Genomic DNA, 20130 nt, shown 5'->3' with positions numbered 1-20130 from the left:
TGTAATAACGGTGAAGACGTTGTGTATTCTCTGTCCAGATCTAAATAATAATAATAAAACTCTCTCTACTCCAGTCTTCTATTTTTCACTCTTTCAAAATCCCTTCTCTCTCATTTGGTACTGTTTCTATTTTTGCCAGAAAATCTCTCTCTTCTCTCTCTCTCCACTTGCCGTCATCACCTCAAAACCCTAATCGAGTAGGTTTAGGCATTGCAGATCTTTACATTCGTTCTTCTTCTTCTTCTACTGAAGAAAACGAAGAGCTTGGAGTGTGTATATTGGGGTTTTACAGCTGAACAGTTTCTGGTGAGTTCGATTGGAATGATTCATTTTACGTTTTTGCTCATTTTTCTAAAGGTATACATTCGAATGCCGTGTTATATATGCGGTGTATCTGTATGCATTTATGTATTGTTTGCTATACTTAAACATATTGTGCTTGGATGATTTTAGTCAATATCATTTAAAGAGGTTGTTGAAAAATATTAAAATTTTCATTTAATTTTTTAAAATTAGTTGAATAAGAGCCATATCTGTGTTTATGTGTGACTGCGGCTTGGAAATTAGTATTTCGGTGGTGGATTTGGGTATCTAAGTGAGGAACGCAGGGTGATTTAAGCTAGAAAGAAATTCATGTCAAAGCTTCAACCTGTAATTAATCTAAACAAGCCATGATATTATCTGTGTAAAAATTGCAGTTGGGCTTGTCTTGATCTTATTTTTCTTTATATATATATATAATTTTAAATATTAAAGTCATTTGGGTATCTGAATGAGCACCATAAGGAATGAATGAGGCAAAAAAAAAAAAAAATTTTTGAATGAGGATCTAAGCTACTACTTCATCCAGCTGCCTGAAGTACTTTGTACATTGATAAATTGATACATAATTATCTATTGTGCTACATTGCAGATGGGCTTCCTTTGATCTTATTGGTTTCGGGTCATAAATGAGAAAATGGAGGCTGAGAAACGAGTATCAAAGGGTGGCTTTCTTCACTTGTTTGATTGGAATGCCAAATCTCGGAAGAAGCTGTTCTCAAACAAGTCTGAATTACCCGGTACTTTTTTTCCCCTTTACACTGAACACTTGCATGCTTTTTCTCCTCCGCCTTCTGGTGATGCCATTATTTTCTTAATTTATTCATAAATACATTTAACGGCATTTTGGCTGCAGAAGGTTCGAAGCAAGGAAAAGAAAATTTTGATTGTTCGGGTTTGTCACAGCTTCAGCAGGTGGGATTTCATTTCTCTCTCTCTCTCTCACACACGGACACGCATTTTATCTTTCTTTCCATCTAGTTCTATAATGGGGTGATATCTACAATTTAGATTATTTTGTTTACTATTGGCATATTTTCAGATGAAGGTGCATGAGAATGGGCTTTGTCCAAGTGTCAAAGAAAGTACTAGTGATTATAGCTGTGATTTATCAGTGAGTGGTGATGAAGGACATGGAACTAAAGCTCCTGGGGTCGTTGCAAGACTTATGGGACTGGATTCCTTGCCGACTTCTAATGTTTCTGAACCCAGTTTTACCCCATTTCCTGAGTCTAACTCTTTTAGAGATTTTCATTCCCAAAGGATCACCACTAATTTTCAGAGCAAGCACCAGAGCATAAACTATGTCAGTGTTCGAGACAAACTGGAAAGGTTGTCTAGGAATCCTGTGGAAGTTGGGCTGCAGAAGGTGCAGAACCGACCAATTGAGAGGTTTCAGTCTGAGATATTGCCTTCAAAATCAACTAAATTGATTCCAATCACTCACCACAAGTTGTTGTCTCCTATCAAGAATCTGGGTATCCCGAGAAAGAATGCAGCGTACATCATGGAGGCTGCTGCAAAGATTATTGAACAGAGTCCTCAGTCAACTACCAAGCATAAGATGGCATCCTTTGGATCTTCTTCAGTTCCTTTGAGAATTCGGGATTTGAAACAGAAAATTGAGGCTGCACAGGAAGTATCCAGGCTTCCTGAAGCATCTCGAAGACCCAGAGAGCCCGGTTCTGTTAAATACACGAATGAAAAGCGTAGAGACAGGAGCCGGAGTCGAACAGAAAATTCGCAACTGTTTAAGGCTTCTATAGATTCAGGAAAAAGCAGTTCTGACAGTTCTAAGAATAAGGGAAAATCAGTTTCTCTGGCAATTCAAGCTAAGGTCAATGTTCAAAGAAGAGAGGAATCGACTGTGACTGGTAATAGGAGTTCAATGGACCTGAAGGATAATAACGAAGTTCAATCGGACCACTGTGATAAGAACCAACAAAATGCGCAAAGGAGTTCACAAAAGAGAACTTTAACGAGAAGGACTTCTGATGTGCTCAGGCAGAATAACCAGAAGCAGAACGGTGTGTCCGATAAAGACAAGGTAAATTCGAAACCATCAGTTTCCAACCCGCAAGACAGAAAATCATTGTCCATGAATGGTTCCCTCAGGCCAAGTAAAACTTCAAATAAGGTTGTTACGAATTCTGTGACTGCTAATAGAAAATCAAAGTCAGTGGCAACTGACACTGGAAAGGAACACTTGTCATATAAAACAAAGAATTTATCTCAGAAAAAGCAGCCTGTCAGTGGGGATTTTCATACTGACGAGCATATTGGTGATAATCAATTGATCAATAAAAATGAAAGGTCTATCAAATGTAATATTGCGGTTGATGGGTGCATGAACTGGGATGCAGTTGACAGGAAAAATAGCATGGATGTTGTCTCATTTACGTTCACGTCTCCCATTAAAAAATCAATGCCTGGATCTCAGTTGTCTAGCCAAGTCATTGAAAATAACGACAGCATTTGCATTGATCCTAATAATGATCAACCTCAATTGAAGCATTCAACTTTATCTTCTCCGGGGTTTAATGTAATTGGTGGTGATGCTTTGAGTGAGCTTTTGGAGCAGAAGCTTAAGGAGTTAACGTGTATAGTTGAGTCTTCCCATAGTACTTTAGTTAACACAGCGGCTGCTTCTTGTTCTACATCCAGTTTGCAAGAGTCAATGTCGACTCTCAAGGTGTTTAACACCATACCAGAAGAACATGACAAGAGATTTCAACTTGGTCTGCAGCAGGATAAATCAGATGGCCTATATAACTTCAAGTGTTCTTTGGTTGATGGACTGCTGTTCAAAGACAAACAGAAGTGGCAGGTACATTTCCTTCTTTTTACTTCTCACTTGAAGCTATTTTCTTTTGTGGCAATTTCCTATGATTGAACAATGAAAGGCAAAGCAAAGTGATGCTTTTATTAATTAATGATACAAATAGATTTATTTTTGAAACGTTCACCGCAGACCAAAAAATTGGAGGATAAGATAGGTGTACAAGTCATCATCTGCTGAGACTCAAAGCTGATACAGACCTATACGATAATATTATGGGATAAGGCACCATTGTAGAAAACTTAAGAATTCTAGCCTCTCTCTCTCTCTCTTCCTCCCTCCCTCCCTCCCTCTCTCTCTCTCTCTCTCTCCACGGATAAGAGGAAACAAAGGGTGCTGCAAAATATTATGTTTTCTATTACATAGACCCTCTCCACATCTGAAATGGATGTTCTTATTAATGTTCAATGATGTCAGGACCTTTAATTAGTGAAAATGAAACTGTATAGTTCTGGTTTTGTAATCTCGCTATATTCTTCTCATCAACTTAGAAAGGTTGGCAGTAATGTTGGAGATGTGAATGGGTAAGGTATGCATGTGATGAGAGGTTCGTATCCTGATGTTTTCTTATTTTCTGGATCGTAGAACCTTAGTAGGCTATTTAGATTTATACTTATTTAGAAAAAGAAAAAAATAGAACATCCAGAAACTTTGCTATTGTTGTCCGTAAATAAAAGCAGATAACAAGAAATAAGACTAGTTCTTAATGACTGAAAACTTAGGATCAGATCCCGGCTATCTATTTCTCAGGTTCAATGTCTTGCACCCAGATTCTAGTAGTTAGGAATTCTTCCGTCATATAATTCTTCTGATGGTACTCATCAACACAACGGTCAATTGCTTGGTGTAGTTGAAAAATTCTCAGATTGCCAAAGCATGAGAGAGCAGGTTTGAGTATCAAAACAACACCATTTGTACAAAATAATGTTAAAGCCTTAAAAGTTAGGTTTGTATCAAGTTGATTCCTCCCAACATTTAATGTAAGCGGCCGTTAAAATTAGGTATGACCTTTTTGGGCACTTATATGATTATATTGATCCCAATAGAAATGTCCGTCTATAGTTTCAAAATAATTGGCGACTTTGTATACTGGATAATGGAGCAATATAAAGTAGAAACACACCCTCTAAACTTCTATCAAGAAATAATAGGATAAATATATTGTGTAGAGTTTCAAGAAAATGGAGCAAAAACCCAGAATTTCCTTGAAATTCACCTCAATGTTTTTCTTTATTTTACTTTTTTCCCTGAAATGGTGTTCAATGTTGAAGCCAAAAAACAGCTGCACCAGGGACCAATGACTGCACAACTAAGAAAGAGATCTGATTCAAGTTAAATACCTAATAAGGAAAAGGGCCAAAAAGAATTTGATCAAGGTTGTAAGAAAATACTAAGATGTGATATTATGATATCAAATAGAATTAAATGGCGAACGAAGGATTTTATACAAACTATTATTAAAATGAGACTTCGAGTGAGTTTAGATTTATAAATCAGCCCTTCCCTCCAGTTCATATGTAGCTCTATTTGTATATCCAGTTATGAAGTCCACAATTTAAAAAGCCAGTATGATACTACACATAGCAGAACAAGCTATAGAGGTAGTATTTTGAATAAAATAAATAGGTAATACTTCAATGATTTTCAATCTATTTGGGTGCCCTCATGTTTTTTGAACAGAGCGGTGTTATCTTGATTGCTGTAGCTTCCTAGTTTTGGATGGTTATTTGTTCTTGTAATACATTGTATTCTACACAATATTTCTCTATCATTTTCAGGGATCAGAAGAGGTGGAAGAGCATACCAGTAACAACGGTGAATATGAAAATGAACATGTTTGTCCGTATCCAACTTTAGTGTCAAGTTTGGAACCCTCTTTCTCAGATGTAGTCTCAAGTTTGGAACTCTCATTCTCAGATGAAAGTTGTAACTCATCAGACGGCAAAACAAGTATCAGTAGCAGGGGTAAGAGTTTTTGAAACCTCTGTTGTTGTTGTTTTTTTTTTCTTACTTTATTTATTTATTTATGTTTTGGCTAGATAAATGCACAGTGATAAATCTGAGCTTCAATTACAATTTGTGACGTGAATAGATCATATATTTGGAAGTTAATAAAGAATACCATTTATAAAATAGCAAAGTTTAGTATGGAAAACAAATACAATGCAATTTATATACAGGTATGATATGTTTTTTTCTTGAAAAAGAAAACATAAAAAAAATTGGCATAAAAGAAGATCAACATATGGCCAATTAACCAGAATGGGATCACCGAAAAGCCTCAACCAAATAGGAAAAACAAATAATGTTATATATATATATATATATATATATATATATATATATATATATATATATAACTACTATATAAGCCTGACCCTGAGATGTAGATCATCCAAGGCACATTAGCATGGCGTACTCCTGTTCGAACTAGGGGGTGAAACCAAACTCCTCCTCCGGATGACAGATGGGGCGATTCAGGTGCCGCGGCCTCTGCTTCTTCAGGTTGATCTCCAAATTGAGGAGTTACTCGAAATGCTGCCAATATATCAGTATCTTTGGTTTCATGGTATATTTGCCAAGATATGAGTTACTCAGAATAAGTCATTTTTGTACTCACCCCAGCTTTGAATCCAAGATGATATTTATATATTTATGTATATATATATATAAGATTAAGATTTATTCTTTTGGCATAGTAACACAAAAAAATAAATCAAAGAAATTAAGAAGTACCAAACTTAGAGGTGTCTTTATTCTTGTTTGCTTTTCAAGTGCTAATTTTATAGTTAGCTAACTTGTAGTCTTTAACACTGGAAAAGGCTCAGTACACAAATTAAGGAGTTATTAGCCCTGGGGTGTAGGTGGTTTGCCAAGATAAGATGGGTTCTCTCTGTTGGTGCTTAGCAATGCTTGTGCTGGTCAGTGATGCCTGGGAGTAGAAAGCTTGTCTCCACCTCTGTATTTGGACAACGGTGGCTGATAGCAAAGATGGGGGCTTTGGAGATTAGGGTTTAGGTTATAAATGGCAATTCACATTTTGATCGTGCTCATATTATGAGGTTCTTTGGTGTTTGTCATTTGTTGATAAAAATTTATGATTGAATGAAGTAAAGCAGAAATGAGTCTTACAACGGTGTTTAAAATAAGTAGAACTAAGACTAGATACATGGCATATAACTTTATTTTGGCAATACTAGAATAAAAGTAGGTTTGTGGTAAAGACCGAGGATCATTAGATACTGTGCAATTTTGTTAGCAAGACTCGATTTTTCAGAGAATGAGAGATTGGAGATGATGTTGCTTATTGAAAAAGTCTGATGGGTTATATAGTTTGTCCAACATATATATCTAAAAGTAAGAAGGTTAAGTCTACAAGACGGTTATTAGAGCAACCAGCGTTTCAAGACAGACTGTTAGGCTGCTACATAATAATATATTCATTAAATTTGTGTGGTCAAAAATGCGGATTGAGATGGATGTGTGGAAAGATAGGAAGGATAAAATTAAAAATATATATATATTAGATTCGTGAAACTGTTCAAGTGGCATCCATTGGAAATAAACTGAGGTAGGATCAAATAAGATGGAAGGGCCATATGCAGCAAAAATAAATAACCCAATAATTGCACTAGTAAGAAAGAGTGGTGTGGTCAAAATTGAGGGGTATTGTAAGAAAAACCATATTTAGCACTGCTTTAGATAGCAAAAACAGATACAAAATCACGTGGTTCAAATGAAATTGTGGTCTTAGATATAGAAGAGTCTGGCAAAATGGAATTCATGTAATTGACTCCAAATAGTTGGGACAAGGCTTGAGTTGAGTATGGTCTCAAGGATGCAGCTTATTTCCTCGCCAATGTTTGTTATGTTCTTTACTTCTTATTTTACTGGGAGGGTCCATTATTTTAAATCTGATTGGTATGGTTAACAAACAAAGGATTTTTTTTTCCTTATATTATTCAAGGAAAATAAGCAAAACTGAGTATTGTTTCATAAAACTCATGTACATGTATAATATGCATACTAACCAACTATGAGTTTAGAAAATGGTCAGGAAACTTAGTGGCTACAAGAAAATTCAGCAGGAACTTCAGAATTATTTCATAAAAAAAATAATAAATTTCAATGGAGAGAAGCTCTTTATTATGTTGTAAAATTTTGTGGGCAGAATGGACTTGTTTTCATCATCCACACATTCTTGGATTATTATATCAGGATTTAGGAATGTTATATGATGTCATTTTGAGTTTGGGAGACATGCACCAAGTTACTAATATAATATAAGCTTTATCTCAAAATGATAGTACAAAATTTGCTCAGTTCCTGCATAAAAATGCATGTTCTAATTGAAGATTCATTCCATTTTCAGGCAGCAAGCACTGTTTATCGGCTGAAGCTCAGGGAAAGTCCAATTGCATCTCTGCTAAAGTACCCGAACTGGTGGAAGGTGAGACAGAGCTATCAGATTCAGCCTCTTCTATTTCTACAGGGTGCATGGATAGAAAGGATAGAACTACTACATTCTGTTACGTAGATTTCAAGCAATTGTCTGACTGGGAATTAGAATATATTAGAGATATACTTTGCAACGCGGAGTTGACGTTAGAGGGTTTTTCATTGTGTCATCCACACGAGGTCATAAATCCTGATATGTTTGATCAGTTGGAGAATCAGAGAACAGGATCACACAAAATTATGGAAAAGTCCTCCAAGCTTGGGCGGAAAGTTTTGTTTGACTGTGTGAGCGAATGCATGGGATTGAGGTGTGAGCGGCTTTCTGGTGGAAGCTGCAAAGAATGGACAAGATGGGCAACACTGTTTCGAAGGAAAGGGTGGTTGGCAGACGAATTGTACAAAGAGATATCAAGTTGGGCAAGCATGGGTGACTTGATGGTGGATGAGCTTGTGGACAAGGACATGAGTACTCAGTATGGGAAATGGGTTGACTTTGAAACCGAGGCATTCGAGGAGGGTGTACAGATTGAGCAGGGGATATTAACTTCCTTGGTTGATGAATTGGTTACTGATATCTTCTTCTTCTGAAGCCCTTTCAAAATGGTTCTGTTTTATTTCAAATCCATTTTGTTACATTTTGGTCAATTGTTAAATTTATGAATCTTATAATTTTTTGGTGTAGAAAAGATAATTTTATGGGATAAGGTAGAATATCTGTGACAAAGATAATTTTGTTAAATTAACATTCACACTTTCTTTTTGAAAGCCTATTCATGATCTTTCATGGTATGAAATGGCCTTGTAAAAATTTACAACCTCTCTCTGTGATATTTTTCTAACCTAAATTCTGCCTTTCTGCGGAACTAATGCATCCAATGGAGGGCAAGATATGCAGCTCTCGTGACAAATATAGCAAAACTGACGGTAGGTCACGGTGGTCAGTCTTAGTAGCTGTGTTGGTATGGAGGCGGTGATGGGTGTAGTGGTGGCTTCCTGTTGTGGAACCATTTGGGGTTGTGTTGATGGCTTTGGGTGGTGGTGTTGAGAACTAGGTTTTTGGTTTGATTGTTGAGGTACTTAATAGTTTAGGACTTGCTAGTGGTGGTGCAATGGCAGGTCTTCACCAACTCTTTTTTCTTCTCATTTTTATTCAAATTTGTTGAAGTTATCCAGTGATTTTTCGAAGTGTTGGGGTGACAGTAAAAGATCAAAATCAATACAAGTTTAGATAAAACACAATTTAATTGCGTTGAAAACGTGCAACATGTTATAGCAAGAACCCCAACAGATGATCGGGATGTTCATTTTTTATCACCTCCATATATATACGTAGAAAAACTCTAAACTTGTCAAGAGTTGAAATCCAGCAGAGGATCTTGATGCTCATTTTTTATTACCTCCATATATATATATATATAAGAAAACTTTAAACTTGTTTGAGAGTTGAATCTCTACAGAGAATCCGGATGCTCATTTTTTATCACCTCCATTAATATATATATTTATATATATAAAGAGAAGAAAAAACCCTAAACTTGTGGAGAGTAGACAACCGACTGAGAAATATAAGGTGTGAACATTCTCATGTTTTTAAGTAGGTTGTCAACTCTCGGCAATTATATCGGGGTATATATATACACACACACAAATATAAATAGAAAAATATGTCAGTTGAAAATGTTTCCCTAGTTTTTTGTGGAATAACCTCATTGGGCAAAATACAGACGCAGCACATGGGATACTGGGTGGGAGACTTGTGGGCATTTATCATGTAAATGTACTAATGATATATATACACACACATTACTCACAATAATAAAAGCAGAAGTTTTGTTGTTAGTGACCCCATAATTCATTGTGGAACAAACAACTCACATGCGGTTTGCTGAACACATCACGTGATCGTACTTCTTCCACACCCACCCAACATCTTCACCATCTCACTCTCTCCTCCACCACCACCATATCAAATTAGTCGTCTCATTTATATAGACATTTTTATACACATGCACTTTATTTATTTATTTACAAAAAATAAAGGAAATAATAACTTTTTTTTTTTCTTCAAAAACAAACTCATACTCCGCAGTTATAATAAAAATTAAAAATTACATTTCACCTTGAGAGGAAATTTCATCACTACAAAGTGCATTTATTCTGAGGGATACACATTATATTTTGTTAGGCTCAAACACTCTCTCTTTTCTAAGGGGGGTGATTTCGGAGAATACCATGAATAAAAGCAACGAGAAAAAAAATAAATAAATAAATAAATGGATGAACTCACATTTTTTACTTTATATTCACATAATAAAAAATAATAATAAAAATCCAATTTTTTTTTTTTTTTTACTGAACTCTTTACTGTTTTTTTTTTCTTTTCTAAATAAGATAGAACAGAAGATAAGACCGTGTTGAGAATAAATTGGGTTCGTTTCTATTTTCATTTAGTTGAAGAAAAAGAAAAGAATAATGAAAAAACAGAGGATATTACATGTTTTAATCATTGTACCCTTAGGAAATCATGACAAAAAGTAAAAATAAAATAAAAAATAAAATAAAATAAAAAGTTCCATTTTCCTACTTTCCCTTTCACTTTTTGGAGGTAAGAATATAGAGAGCTGGGAAAAAAGAACCCTCCTAATCTCTTAAAGTTGTATCAAACAAATATATAAAAGTTGGTGCATGCTTTGAGGTGCCCAATGGTCGAAGAGTGCCGTTGGGCACTTCAGAGCACGCACCGAGCATTCGGTAGACGCTCTCCGAACACTCAAAAGGTGCCACGAGCACCCCAGCATGAGCTTGGGCACGGTCCAAGGGCTTGAGCCTAGCCCGACGTATTAATAAGCCATTCAACAAACCCTTGAAAAAAAAAAAAGTACGGTCAAAGAGAGAGAAAAATGGAATTAAGTAAAAAGACAGAGAACACAAAGTAAAGGGATTTTTGGAGGCCATGTTGCAAGGAATCTTGTGACAATGAAGAAATATATGGTCCTGAGACATGATTTTTTTTTTTAAAATAAAAATTAGAGTTTTTGAAAACCAAATGTAATTAATGGGCAGTTGGGCTTTCATTGCCCAATTGTACTTCTCCTACAGTCCTACGTGAATTTTTGAAGGTATTTTTACAGAGCCATGGGCTCAAAGTCAATAGGACTATTTTGAGGGATTCTGACCCCTTCCAATAGAACTATTTTAAATTTTTATGTCAGATGCACCCCCAAATCATAAAATATATATATATATATATATATATATATATAATCAAATTAGGAAAATCAGTTTCATGAGCCTGGTCCAAACAATATTTTATGAAATAGATGTTAAGTTGAATAATAAAATGGAAAGAAAAATGATCAAACAAATATTTTAGAAGGATAATTTTTCTTTTGCAAAGATATATAGCATTACTCTTGATAAAATAATATCAAGTGAAATCCACATTAGTGCATTTATATATTTCAATCTTTGGATTTTGAGCAGCATTACTTAATTATTATAAAATAAAAAATGATATAAATGTAAGTTTTTCTATCTAATGATATTACAGATAAAAGATTTATTTATAGGGTCTGGTTGATTAGAGGTGAAAGTGAAGTAAATGAAAGATAAATAGTTTTCAACATATGTTTGGCTAACATAAAAAAGTTTAAAAAAAAAAATGTGTGAAAATACTTTTTATTAGTTCGGATCGTATGAAAAAAAAATGATTCTACTCACCAAAACTATATTTATAATTTCAAATTTTAAAAACATAAATAATTTATGTTAGATGAATACTCTTTATATAAACAATTGTTTATATATATTTTCACCCAAAAAAATAAAATTATTAAAAATAATAATATAATTATTTGAGTCAATTTTTAAATTGTTCATATTGAAGAACACTTCATAACATTTTAAATAATTAATCTGAGACATTTGGAAAGTTATATGAGAAACCAATTTCATTTCAATAATGTGTCTTCTTAAATTTCTGTGTGTGACTGTGTGTAAACAAGACTAACAAGCTAGCCTGCATGATGTATGGCCACCATTATTCTACCTTTATTGGGCACAGTGAAATCTGAAAAAGAGGTCGGCATTCTGTAATACTACTATATAAAACTAGATTAATATATGTTTGTTATATTCTGATTATTTAACTACCTAACTATATATTAGATGATTTAATGATTGATTATTAATTAGACTGACTTTAGCCTCGAAATAGCGGCCCCAAAAGTCAGAATCCTATGGAGGAGCTTCGGATTTGTGTTCCCCAAGTGTACGTATTCCTGGTATGATCAGACTAAATCTGACGGTTGTTATTGATTTTGATTGGATTAAAGTACATACATAGTAGATGTAAATTGTGGGTGAACAATCGACACGTGTAGTGTGCAGGGAAATAATGGTGGGTGTGACCACAGAGGAGTAGTATATTTATTGAGACGTAGTCTCGTTGTCCAAACAGTACTTTCCCATTTTCCCATCTCGATCGACTATTCTTTATTCTCTCAATGTTCACACCTTTTTTATTCGATGTTGTTATAGATCTATAAATATTTATAGCATTAAATGCCCCTAGTAGTGTTATACTTTTATTTATTTAAAATTAATTTGACAAAAAAAAAATGTTGAGAATTAAGATTATTACAAGATTGACTTCATAATAATTGTCATAAACTCTCTTTTAATTTGACCCCTTGAGTAAAAAATATCATTACATTACTAATATAAAATGATTTCACTATAAAAAAATATATTGTATATCAATTCAAAATGGGTAAGAATATAATTATACATGTAAATCAAAGATTACAATTAAATTACTTCAGATTAAGTAAAAAAAATAAAGGGAGATAAAAAGAAAAATACTATACTTCACGAATTTTAATTTGTGATTTTATCTTGAATTGGAGCTTATTTAGATTGCTTTGTGTGTTTTAAAAATAATATTTTTTAATACAGAAAAGCTCTTAATATAGAAAAGAGAGAAAATCATAATATAACTTAATAACTTATATCAAATCTTTAAATAATTGAAGTAGAAATTATAATTTTACCATGAATGAGTAACATCTTTCCCTAATTTACATAATTCTTGACGTTTTCTATAATTGTATTTTGATTTGCTATTTTCTTATTGCAGTTAAATTTTAATGAAAATACTCAACAAAAATAGAGAGTATTTAAAAAATATAAAGAGTGCAGAAGATAATATATATATATATATATATATATATATATATATATATACTTGTTTTTTCTTCGATTGTTAAAATAAGAAGCACAAATGCATACAAGAATAAGTTGTAATATTTATTAAAATAGAGGACAATAATATCTATTTAGCTATCGCCACATCAGGTAAATATTTGACAAATCCACGTGATTATTTATAACTAGATTTTGGTATAAATTTTTTATTAATAAATCTCAAACAATTATCTTTCAAACGATTATATATGTCTTTATTTATATTTGATTATATATGTTATGAATATTTTAATAAAAAAATATAATTAATAATTAATATAATTATTTATTATATTTATAATGATGATTATCATCATATGATTTAAATAATATTTATGAAATATATTATTTCTATCTTTATATTAACTTAGATGTTACAACTTTAGTCTCTATATAAATTCTAGATATATAAAGAATCAAAATAATATCTAATGTGTAAGGTATTTTTGAGAGTGACATTCGGGTGTAAGGACTTGGAAAGATAAATTTTTATTCTCATCCTTCTTTAGTACTCTCTAATATTGTATCAGAGAGTATTATACATATTGTGTCGACAATATTATACATATTGTGTTTATGGACAATTAGACACATATAAATTTGGACCTAGTCTTCATCTGGTCGTGTACATGGAAGAGACGCTGTTGCGAGCTTAATGGAGAAGACGCCTCCTTAATGGAGGAGATGCCGCTGCAAGCTAATTGGTTATATCTTGAAGCTGATTAGTTTCATCAATACTTGCACGAATGGAGAAGACGCCTCCTTAATGGAGGAGATGCCGCTGCAAGCTGATTGATTATCTTGAAGCTGACTAATTTCATCAATACCCGCACAAAAGGCTTTAGGTTACAATCATGTCAGCAATTTGTTACGTATTTTACTATTATCATTTTACTTCTTAATTGAGTTAATGTTAATATTATATTGACGAATTATTTATCTTATTAAATTCTTGTTCATTTTTATATTCATGTTGTTCATATCGTTATTGATGTATTATTTAAAGTTAATTATTTATTATTTTACTTCATTTCATTGTCTAATGTTGATCTATTATATTTGTGTTATTCTATAAAATATGGGAAAAAACTTGTGTGTAATGTTCACCGTTAATGAGTCCAGTATGAGTGGTGGCCTTACTGAAAGATGTAATGTGAGCCTATGATGTTATTGGTGTGTCAGTGCTCATTGTAACGGCAATAATTTAAAAATCAAAATGCGAGAACGGGGTTAAGAAAACCGAGATCCAAAGTAATAATTTTAAATATTGTAGAAAGTTAAAAATCCTATAAGTTCTGTATAATGCATTAACTTAAAAACATCCCAAATTAATTTATCAAAATAAATAAATAAATAATTTTATCATCAATCAGTTTATCAAAACAAAAAAATATATAATAATAAATAAAAGTAGGGGCATACAAGTACTTACATAAAACTGCTAGGGGGTGCTGACGTAATTTCAACCTGTCGCATTCATATCCGGTACAGAGAATGAAAAGACAGTGGCATTACCTTCCCCAAAAAAAAAAAAACAAAGACAGTGGCATTTACGATATAACTTCACAAATCCAAGCCCATTTATAACGTCATCGTTCACCATCTATTTTTTGCACACATCACAACAAACCCAACACCACCCTGAAACTCCCCACTCGTTCCTCAGAACTTTCTCTCTCTCATCATCACTCTCGAAGCGTTCTCTCTCCTCACATGGAAGAAGAAGAGCTCGAAACTCAGTCACGCACCACCAATGGCGGCACTCACAACCTCCTTCGAAACCCTAACAATGGCGAAACGTTCACTTCTCAAGAACACAACTGCTTCGACGATATCGACAGCGCTTGCTCCACTCCGTACGTCAGCGCGCCGTCCAGCCCCGGCCGTGGGCCGCCCCTCGCCGGCGCCGGATTCTTCTACAGCGCTCCGGCGAGTCCAATGCACTTCATGCTCTCTTCATCTCCGAACTCGCCGTCTAACGCGTCGGAAGCGTCCGGGTCGGGCTCGTTCGAGTTTGAGTTCTCGGCGAGATTCGCGTCGATCGGTCCGGCGTCGGCTGGATCGATGAGCTCCGCCGATGAGTTGTTCTTGAACGGCCAGATCCGGCCGATGAAGCTCTCGACGCACCTTCAACGACCACTAGAGCCATTGCTGGATCTGGAAGAAGCAGAAAAAGGAGATTTGGAGACGAAAACTGTAACGAGAGGACGAGATGTGATTATGCGAGACCGATCTTACCGGAGAAGAATCAGATCTCTGTCGCCGTTGCGAAGCGCAGCATTTCAGTGGCTCAAGAGTGAAGAACAAGAAGACGAAGTTAACGAGACTAATGAAATCGATCGCGGCTTCGAAGATGTAGAAATCAAAACGACGCCGTTAGCGAATCCGGCGTCGAGTGACGAGACAACTCCGTCGTCCTCGTCGGTGCCGTGTTCGAGGTCGTCGTCGGCCGGCCGGAGCTCAAAGCGGTGGATCTTCTTAAAGGAGTTTCTCTACAGAAGCAAAAGCGAAGGACGAAACAACGGTCACAAGTTCTGGTCATCGATATCATTCTCACCAGTCAAAGACAAAAAACTCTCAAATGCTTCTTCTGATTCAGCAGCTAAAGACAAAACATCAGCAGCAACAACATCGTCGGCGATGGCGGAGTCGTCATCTTCGCCGGCGCCGGCGGCGAGTGTTGAAACGAAGAAGGCGAGTAAAAGACCTGCGGTGGCCGGAAAAGTGATGAACGGGGTGGGGAGGCGGAGGAGGGTGCCGTCGCCGTCGGCGCACGAGCTGCATTACACGGCGAACAGAGCACAGGCGGAGGAGATGAGGAAGAAAACGTTCTTGCCGTACCGGCAAGGGCTGTTGGGGTGTTTAGGGTTCAGTTCAAAGAGCTATGGAGCCATGAATGGGTTTGCTAGGGCTTTGAACCCAGTGTCTTCAAGGTAAGAAAAGATTACTGCTACTAAGATAGATATAGATATAGATATATTTATATAAATATATCTATGGTGTGTATAGATTTTTATTAGTATCATTTTGTTTTTTTTGTTGTGAATCTTTTGAACTAGTAAGAGCTATGATGATCAAGATCAACTGTGTATGTAATGTTGATTTGTTCCCCATTACATTGATGAAATTGTGGGGGCTCTTTTGTTGTTGGAACTTTTAGTTACATACATTTCATGATCATGACTTCATATATTTTTGTGGTTTTAATTTGTTGTATCATTTATGTTTGGAAAAATAAAATAATGTAATTGAGACTTTCTAAAGTGGAAGTCGGAGGGAGGGTTCAAGCTCTTGCAAAGTGGATAAATTTTTAGATGTCCTCTCAAATCCATCTCAAAAAATTATCATCAAATTAAAAAATAAAAAATGACTTTATGTAAGAACAAAAAAATTGGATGGAAGGGAGAGATGACATGACAATTCAAATTGGATCGGAAGGAGAGAAGAAGGATGAATGAGACATCGTATATGTTTATGAAATAATTGTTTTTTTTTTTTTTTTCGGTTCGATAAAAGAGAATAATATATGAGCGATGGAAAAATAAAGTTTTTATTATTTATGATATTATAATTCATATTTATAATATTATAATGCATAGAAGATGATACAATAATTTAAAATTTGTGTAAATTTTTTTTTTTTGTTTTTTTTTTGAATTGTCGGAAAATATTTATGAAGAAAAATAATTTATTCATAAATTTTTGACAAGTTATTTTATATGTTTAGTTCGATGGATTCGATTCGATCTCAAATACCGATGAAGTAAAAATAAAAGAATAATTTAACTGTAAAAGAAAAATATTTTTTCAAAAAATATATTTTTAAAAATATTTTAGGTGAAACAAATGAAACTTTAAGATAATATTTAATTTAAATTTTTTATCACACCCCACTTTTTTTATCAGAAGAAAGGATGACAATAAGTTAGTTTTTTTCTTATTTTCTTTTCATACCTCTTTCTTCCTACGCAATCAATCCATCAGGGAAGATGGTCCACATTCATAAGTTAATTATAATAGAACACACATTTCAATTTTTTATTTCTTATTTTTATTTTTTCTTGGTTTTTTTTTTGTAAGCTAAAGTGCTGCCAAAATTCAATTATAGATGGTACACTCCAATCAAACTTTATCCTCTTTTGTTCAAATTAAACTGTCAAATTTCACCAGCTAATGATTTACCACTTTAATACAGACAACATGATGATACAATTTGCATTATTTTTGTTCCAACTCTCATGATGTCCGACTTTATGATGGAATTTTTTCTTCTTTATGGTCCTTATTTTTTTTAATTTTTTTTTTTTTTTTTTGGCGGTTGTCTTAGAAACTTGCACTTCACTTTTAAAAATAAAATGATGTTGGTGTCTCTAACTCGCTAGTATTAGAAGTAATTTTTTTTATTTTTATTTTATTTACATTAAGAAAAAGACTAAAATTGAGTGTAAACAAAAAACGTGAAAGAAGGTGCCAATATTGCCTCTTCTTTTTCCGAATGATTGAAAGTGAGCTACGGAGGCTATCTTGAACTCTGAATTGCAATTGTGGCGCACAATGGTTACCATAAAACTGTAATTGGCTATGGTGCACCACCACCATCATTATCCTTTCGTCGGCCACATTAATTTTTATTTAATTTAAATTTATCATACACCACGTGGTCTCTTAAATTTAAATTTTAGTACGGCACTTTATTGCTTATCTTTTAAACACACATAATGTGTATATTGAATATGGCTATATACTTTCTTTTTTTTTAATTTATTATTCTCTGTGTCGCAAAATACATATTTTGTATGAGAAATTTATATTTTTTATGGTAATAGAGTTTTAATAATTTTTTAATATATTGATAAAAGTAAAGCTTTAAATATCTTCTTATTAAAAAATAAAATAGTACTCCATAATTAATACAGTTACTTATTTAGAAAGATAGTTTGAAATGTTATAAAAAATAATACTTATATTTAATTTTAAAATATGATATATTTTTTGAAACATTTCAAAATAAAAAAATAGATCAATATTTTAGGTCGGTAGGAGTATTATAGACCCTATACTTCGTTTAGCTCCCCACTTCGCTATTGTGCACCATGGTGGCATGATCTATTTGCCTAGTGAGGCTAGGTATTGCCTCCCTCTATATGGTACGTAAGAGATTGTGTAAGGCCAATCTAATCGAGTGAGCCAAAAATAAAAAAAATGAGAAACATTGGGTTTTTGACATTTTGTCCATTAGTGATGATTGTTAGATATCTATTTTTTTCGGGTCACATCTATCTATTTATATAGGTGGGACACAAGTGCAACAACATTGAAATGTCATGCAATTTGAATATTTTAAACTTTTATTGATCAACTATTTCTACATTTGGGACACTTTGATGATAGGATTGGAAGGTATTTTTAATTTGAAATTCAAAACAATTTAAAATATATTATAGGTTAATTAAAAATAATATTAAATTAATTTGAAAGCTACCATTAGTAGTATCTTGCAAAGCAACAACTTCCTCTTCCACTGTGTTCTCCTCATTTGTACCATCATTAAAACCTAACAACTCAGAGGCATTAGAAGTAGAAACTCCATTAACAGTTTAGAAGCTTACTATGTCTCTCGCACCCGCTTACGACACACCCTCTCACAAGGTCATCACAATTCATCCCTCTCGGAGGCTCGACGTCTTCGTCGGCACACTTCCGACTGGGTCAAGGTCTGATACCATTTGTAACGACCCACTCCATCACATGGTATGATATTGTCTGCTTTGGACTTAAGTCCGCACGATTTTACTCTTAAATTTTACTCTAAAAGACTTCATACCAATTGGAGATGACACACTTATATATAAACATTTCACCTTTTCTTTCCCCAGGCAATGTGGGACTCTACACCGTTAACTCACTGTGATAACCTGACAGTGTCTCTCGCACTCGCCCACGACACACCAGCTCACAAGATCATCACAATGAGACAAAACCACGAATACCCCAAATTATCCAAATATATAAAAGTAACAAACATCTACTCTCCAAATTATTTCATTCATGATTTCGTAAGTAAAATGAGCAAATTTATTATTTTTATTTATAATAATAATAAACTTACTAACCCAATCAAGACTCATGTTAAGTCTAAATCTTTTTAATTATGATATGACCCAAACTAACTCATCCTTTATAAATTCAAAAGAATGTCATTGTCGTGGCATGTTAAGTCAAATCCATTTTAATTATGATAAGACCCAGCGTAACTCATTCTTATCCCTAATTAAGCATAATCTTGGGACTATGACTTCAAGGTTGTTGCAACAAGATTTTATTGATGCATGTGTGTCGTTTAGGGAAAGTGGGCCTGCTAATTTGTTGAAAAAAAAAACATGTATTAGGTCGATGTATTTAATGAAGTTCTAAAATAAAGAAGTAATGGTCTCTTGGGCCATTAATGTAATGTTGTGGGGGAGAAAATGTCAAAATGTATAACATGGTCCCCGAGTAGTCTTAGTTCGAGAAATTATTAAATGGTTTGAGATTACATGATTTCAGTCAATCACAGACAATCACGTAACTAGATTTGTCAATTTTATTCATTTTAAAAAAAAATTGTGTAAGGTTTTGTTAGATTTTTCAATTCAGCGCTTAATTTATCCCAATTAAGTGTGTTTGATAAACAATTTTTATATTATTGAAAACGGTAAGCATCACTTAAAATGGAATAAAATTTTAAGTGACAGTAGCATTACTTATAACTGAATTTTGAATGCTGAAAATTTTTAAAGATATAAAATATATATATATATATATATATATAATAAAATAAAATAAAAAATTGATTACCACTTAAGTACATCAACTTCAAAAATTTTCGTACATAATTTTCAATTTTATCAAACAACACTTAAGAACTAATTATTGTTTAATCGGAGAAAGTTTACAATGCTCCGGAATAAAGTGTCCCGGGTCTCTCAACGGTTGAACCATCTACCAGGTGGATCCCACCACCACATCCAGATTGGAAAACCAAGGAATATGATGCCCGGGGTATTCTAGGTTTTTTCGGTCGGCAGTCGGGACTATATGGTCCGGGCCCGGGACCATCTAAAAAGTCTTAGTTCTCTTACTTCTTACAATTGCATTACTATGAAAAGTGGCCATGTTGGAATCTTGAACCAATGATTCCACTACATGGTCTAGGGACATAGACTTGTTAGGTATAGATCATAGAAGCCTTAGAAGGCCCTTTAGACCCACAATTGCAAAAGGGGTCC

General features: G+C 33.9%; 2 protein-coding genes across 2 annotated transcripts; both read left to right on the top strand.

Moving 5' to 3' along the window:
* The first annotated feature begins 26 nt into the window (after positions 1–26).
* LOC132299614 (uncharacterized) lies at positions 27–8388 on the top strand. The gene is made up of 6 exons (XM_059796344.1): positions 27–306; positions 914–1061; positions 1178–1236; positions 1364–3148; positions 4939–5125; positions 7533–8388. The coding sequence occupies exons 2-6, from the start codon at positions 959–961 to the stop codon at positions 8204–8206; spliced, it is 2808 nt and encodes a 935-aa protein (XP_059652327.1). The 5' UTR covers positions 27–306; positions 914–958; the 3' UTR covers positions 8207–8388.
* A 5884-nt stretch (positions 8389–14272) lies between these two features.
* On the top strand, positions 14273–16052 carry LOC132299613 (uncharacterized). Its single transcript, XM_059796343.1, has one exon. The coding sequence runs from the start codon at positions 14576–14578 to the stop codon at positions 15797–15799; it is 1224 nt and encodes a 407-aa protein (XP_059652326.1). The 5' UTR covers positions 14273–14575; the 3' UTR covers positions 15800–16052.
* The last annotated feature ends 4078 nt before the right edge of the window (positions 16053–20130 follow it).

The sequence above is a fragment of the Cornus florida genome, unplaced genomic scaffold (assembly GCF_030987335.1).
Source record: "Cornus florida cultivar Cherokee Brave unplaced genomic scaffold, ASM3098733v1 CherokeeBrave_3.0.0_Hap2_Chr03, whole genome shotgun sequence".
NCBI classification, from domain to species: Eukaryota; Viridiplantae; Streptophyta; class Magnoliopsida; order Cornales; family Cornaceae; genus Cornus; species Cornus florida.
Note: the sequence above shows the minus strand (reverse complement) of the source record. Positions and strands in the feature narration are given on the sequence as shown.

Coding starts and splice junctions, on each gene's coding strand:
- LOC132299614 (XM_059796344.1), top strand. CDS start 959: ATGGAGGCTGAGAAACGAGTATCAAAGGGTGGCTTTCTTCACTTGTTT. Junction 1,062..1,177: donor AAACAAGTCTGAATTACCCG/GTACTTTTTTTC, acceptor TTTTGGCTGCAG/AAGGTTCGAAGCAAGGAAAA. Junction 5,126..7,532: donor AACAAGTATCAGTAGCAGGG/GTAAGAGTTTTT, acceptor TTCCATTTTCAG/GCAGCAAGCACTGTTTATCG.
- LOC132299613 (XM_059796343.1), top strand. CDS start 14,576: ATGGAAGAAGAAGAGCTCGAAACTCAGTCACGCACCACCAATGGCGGC.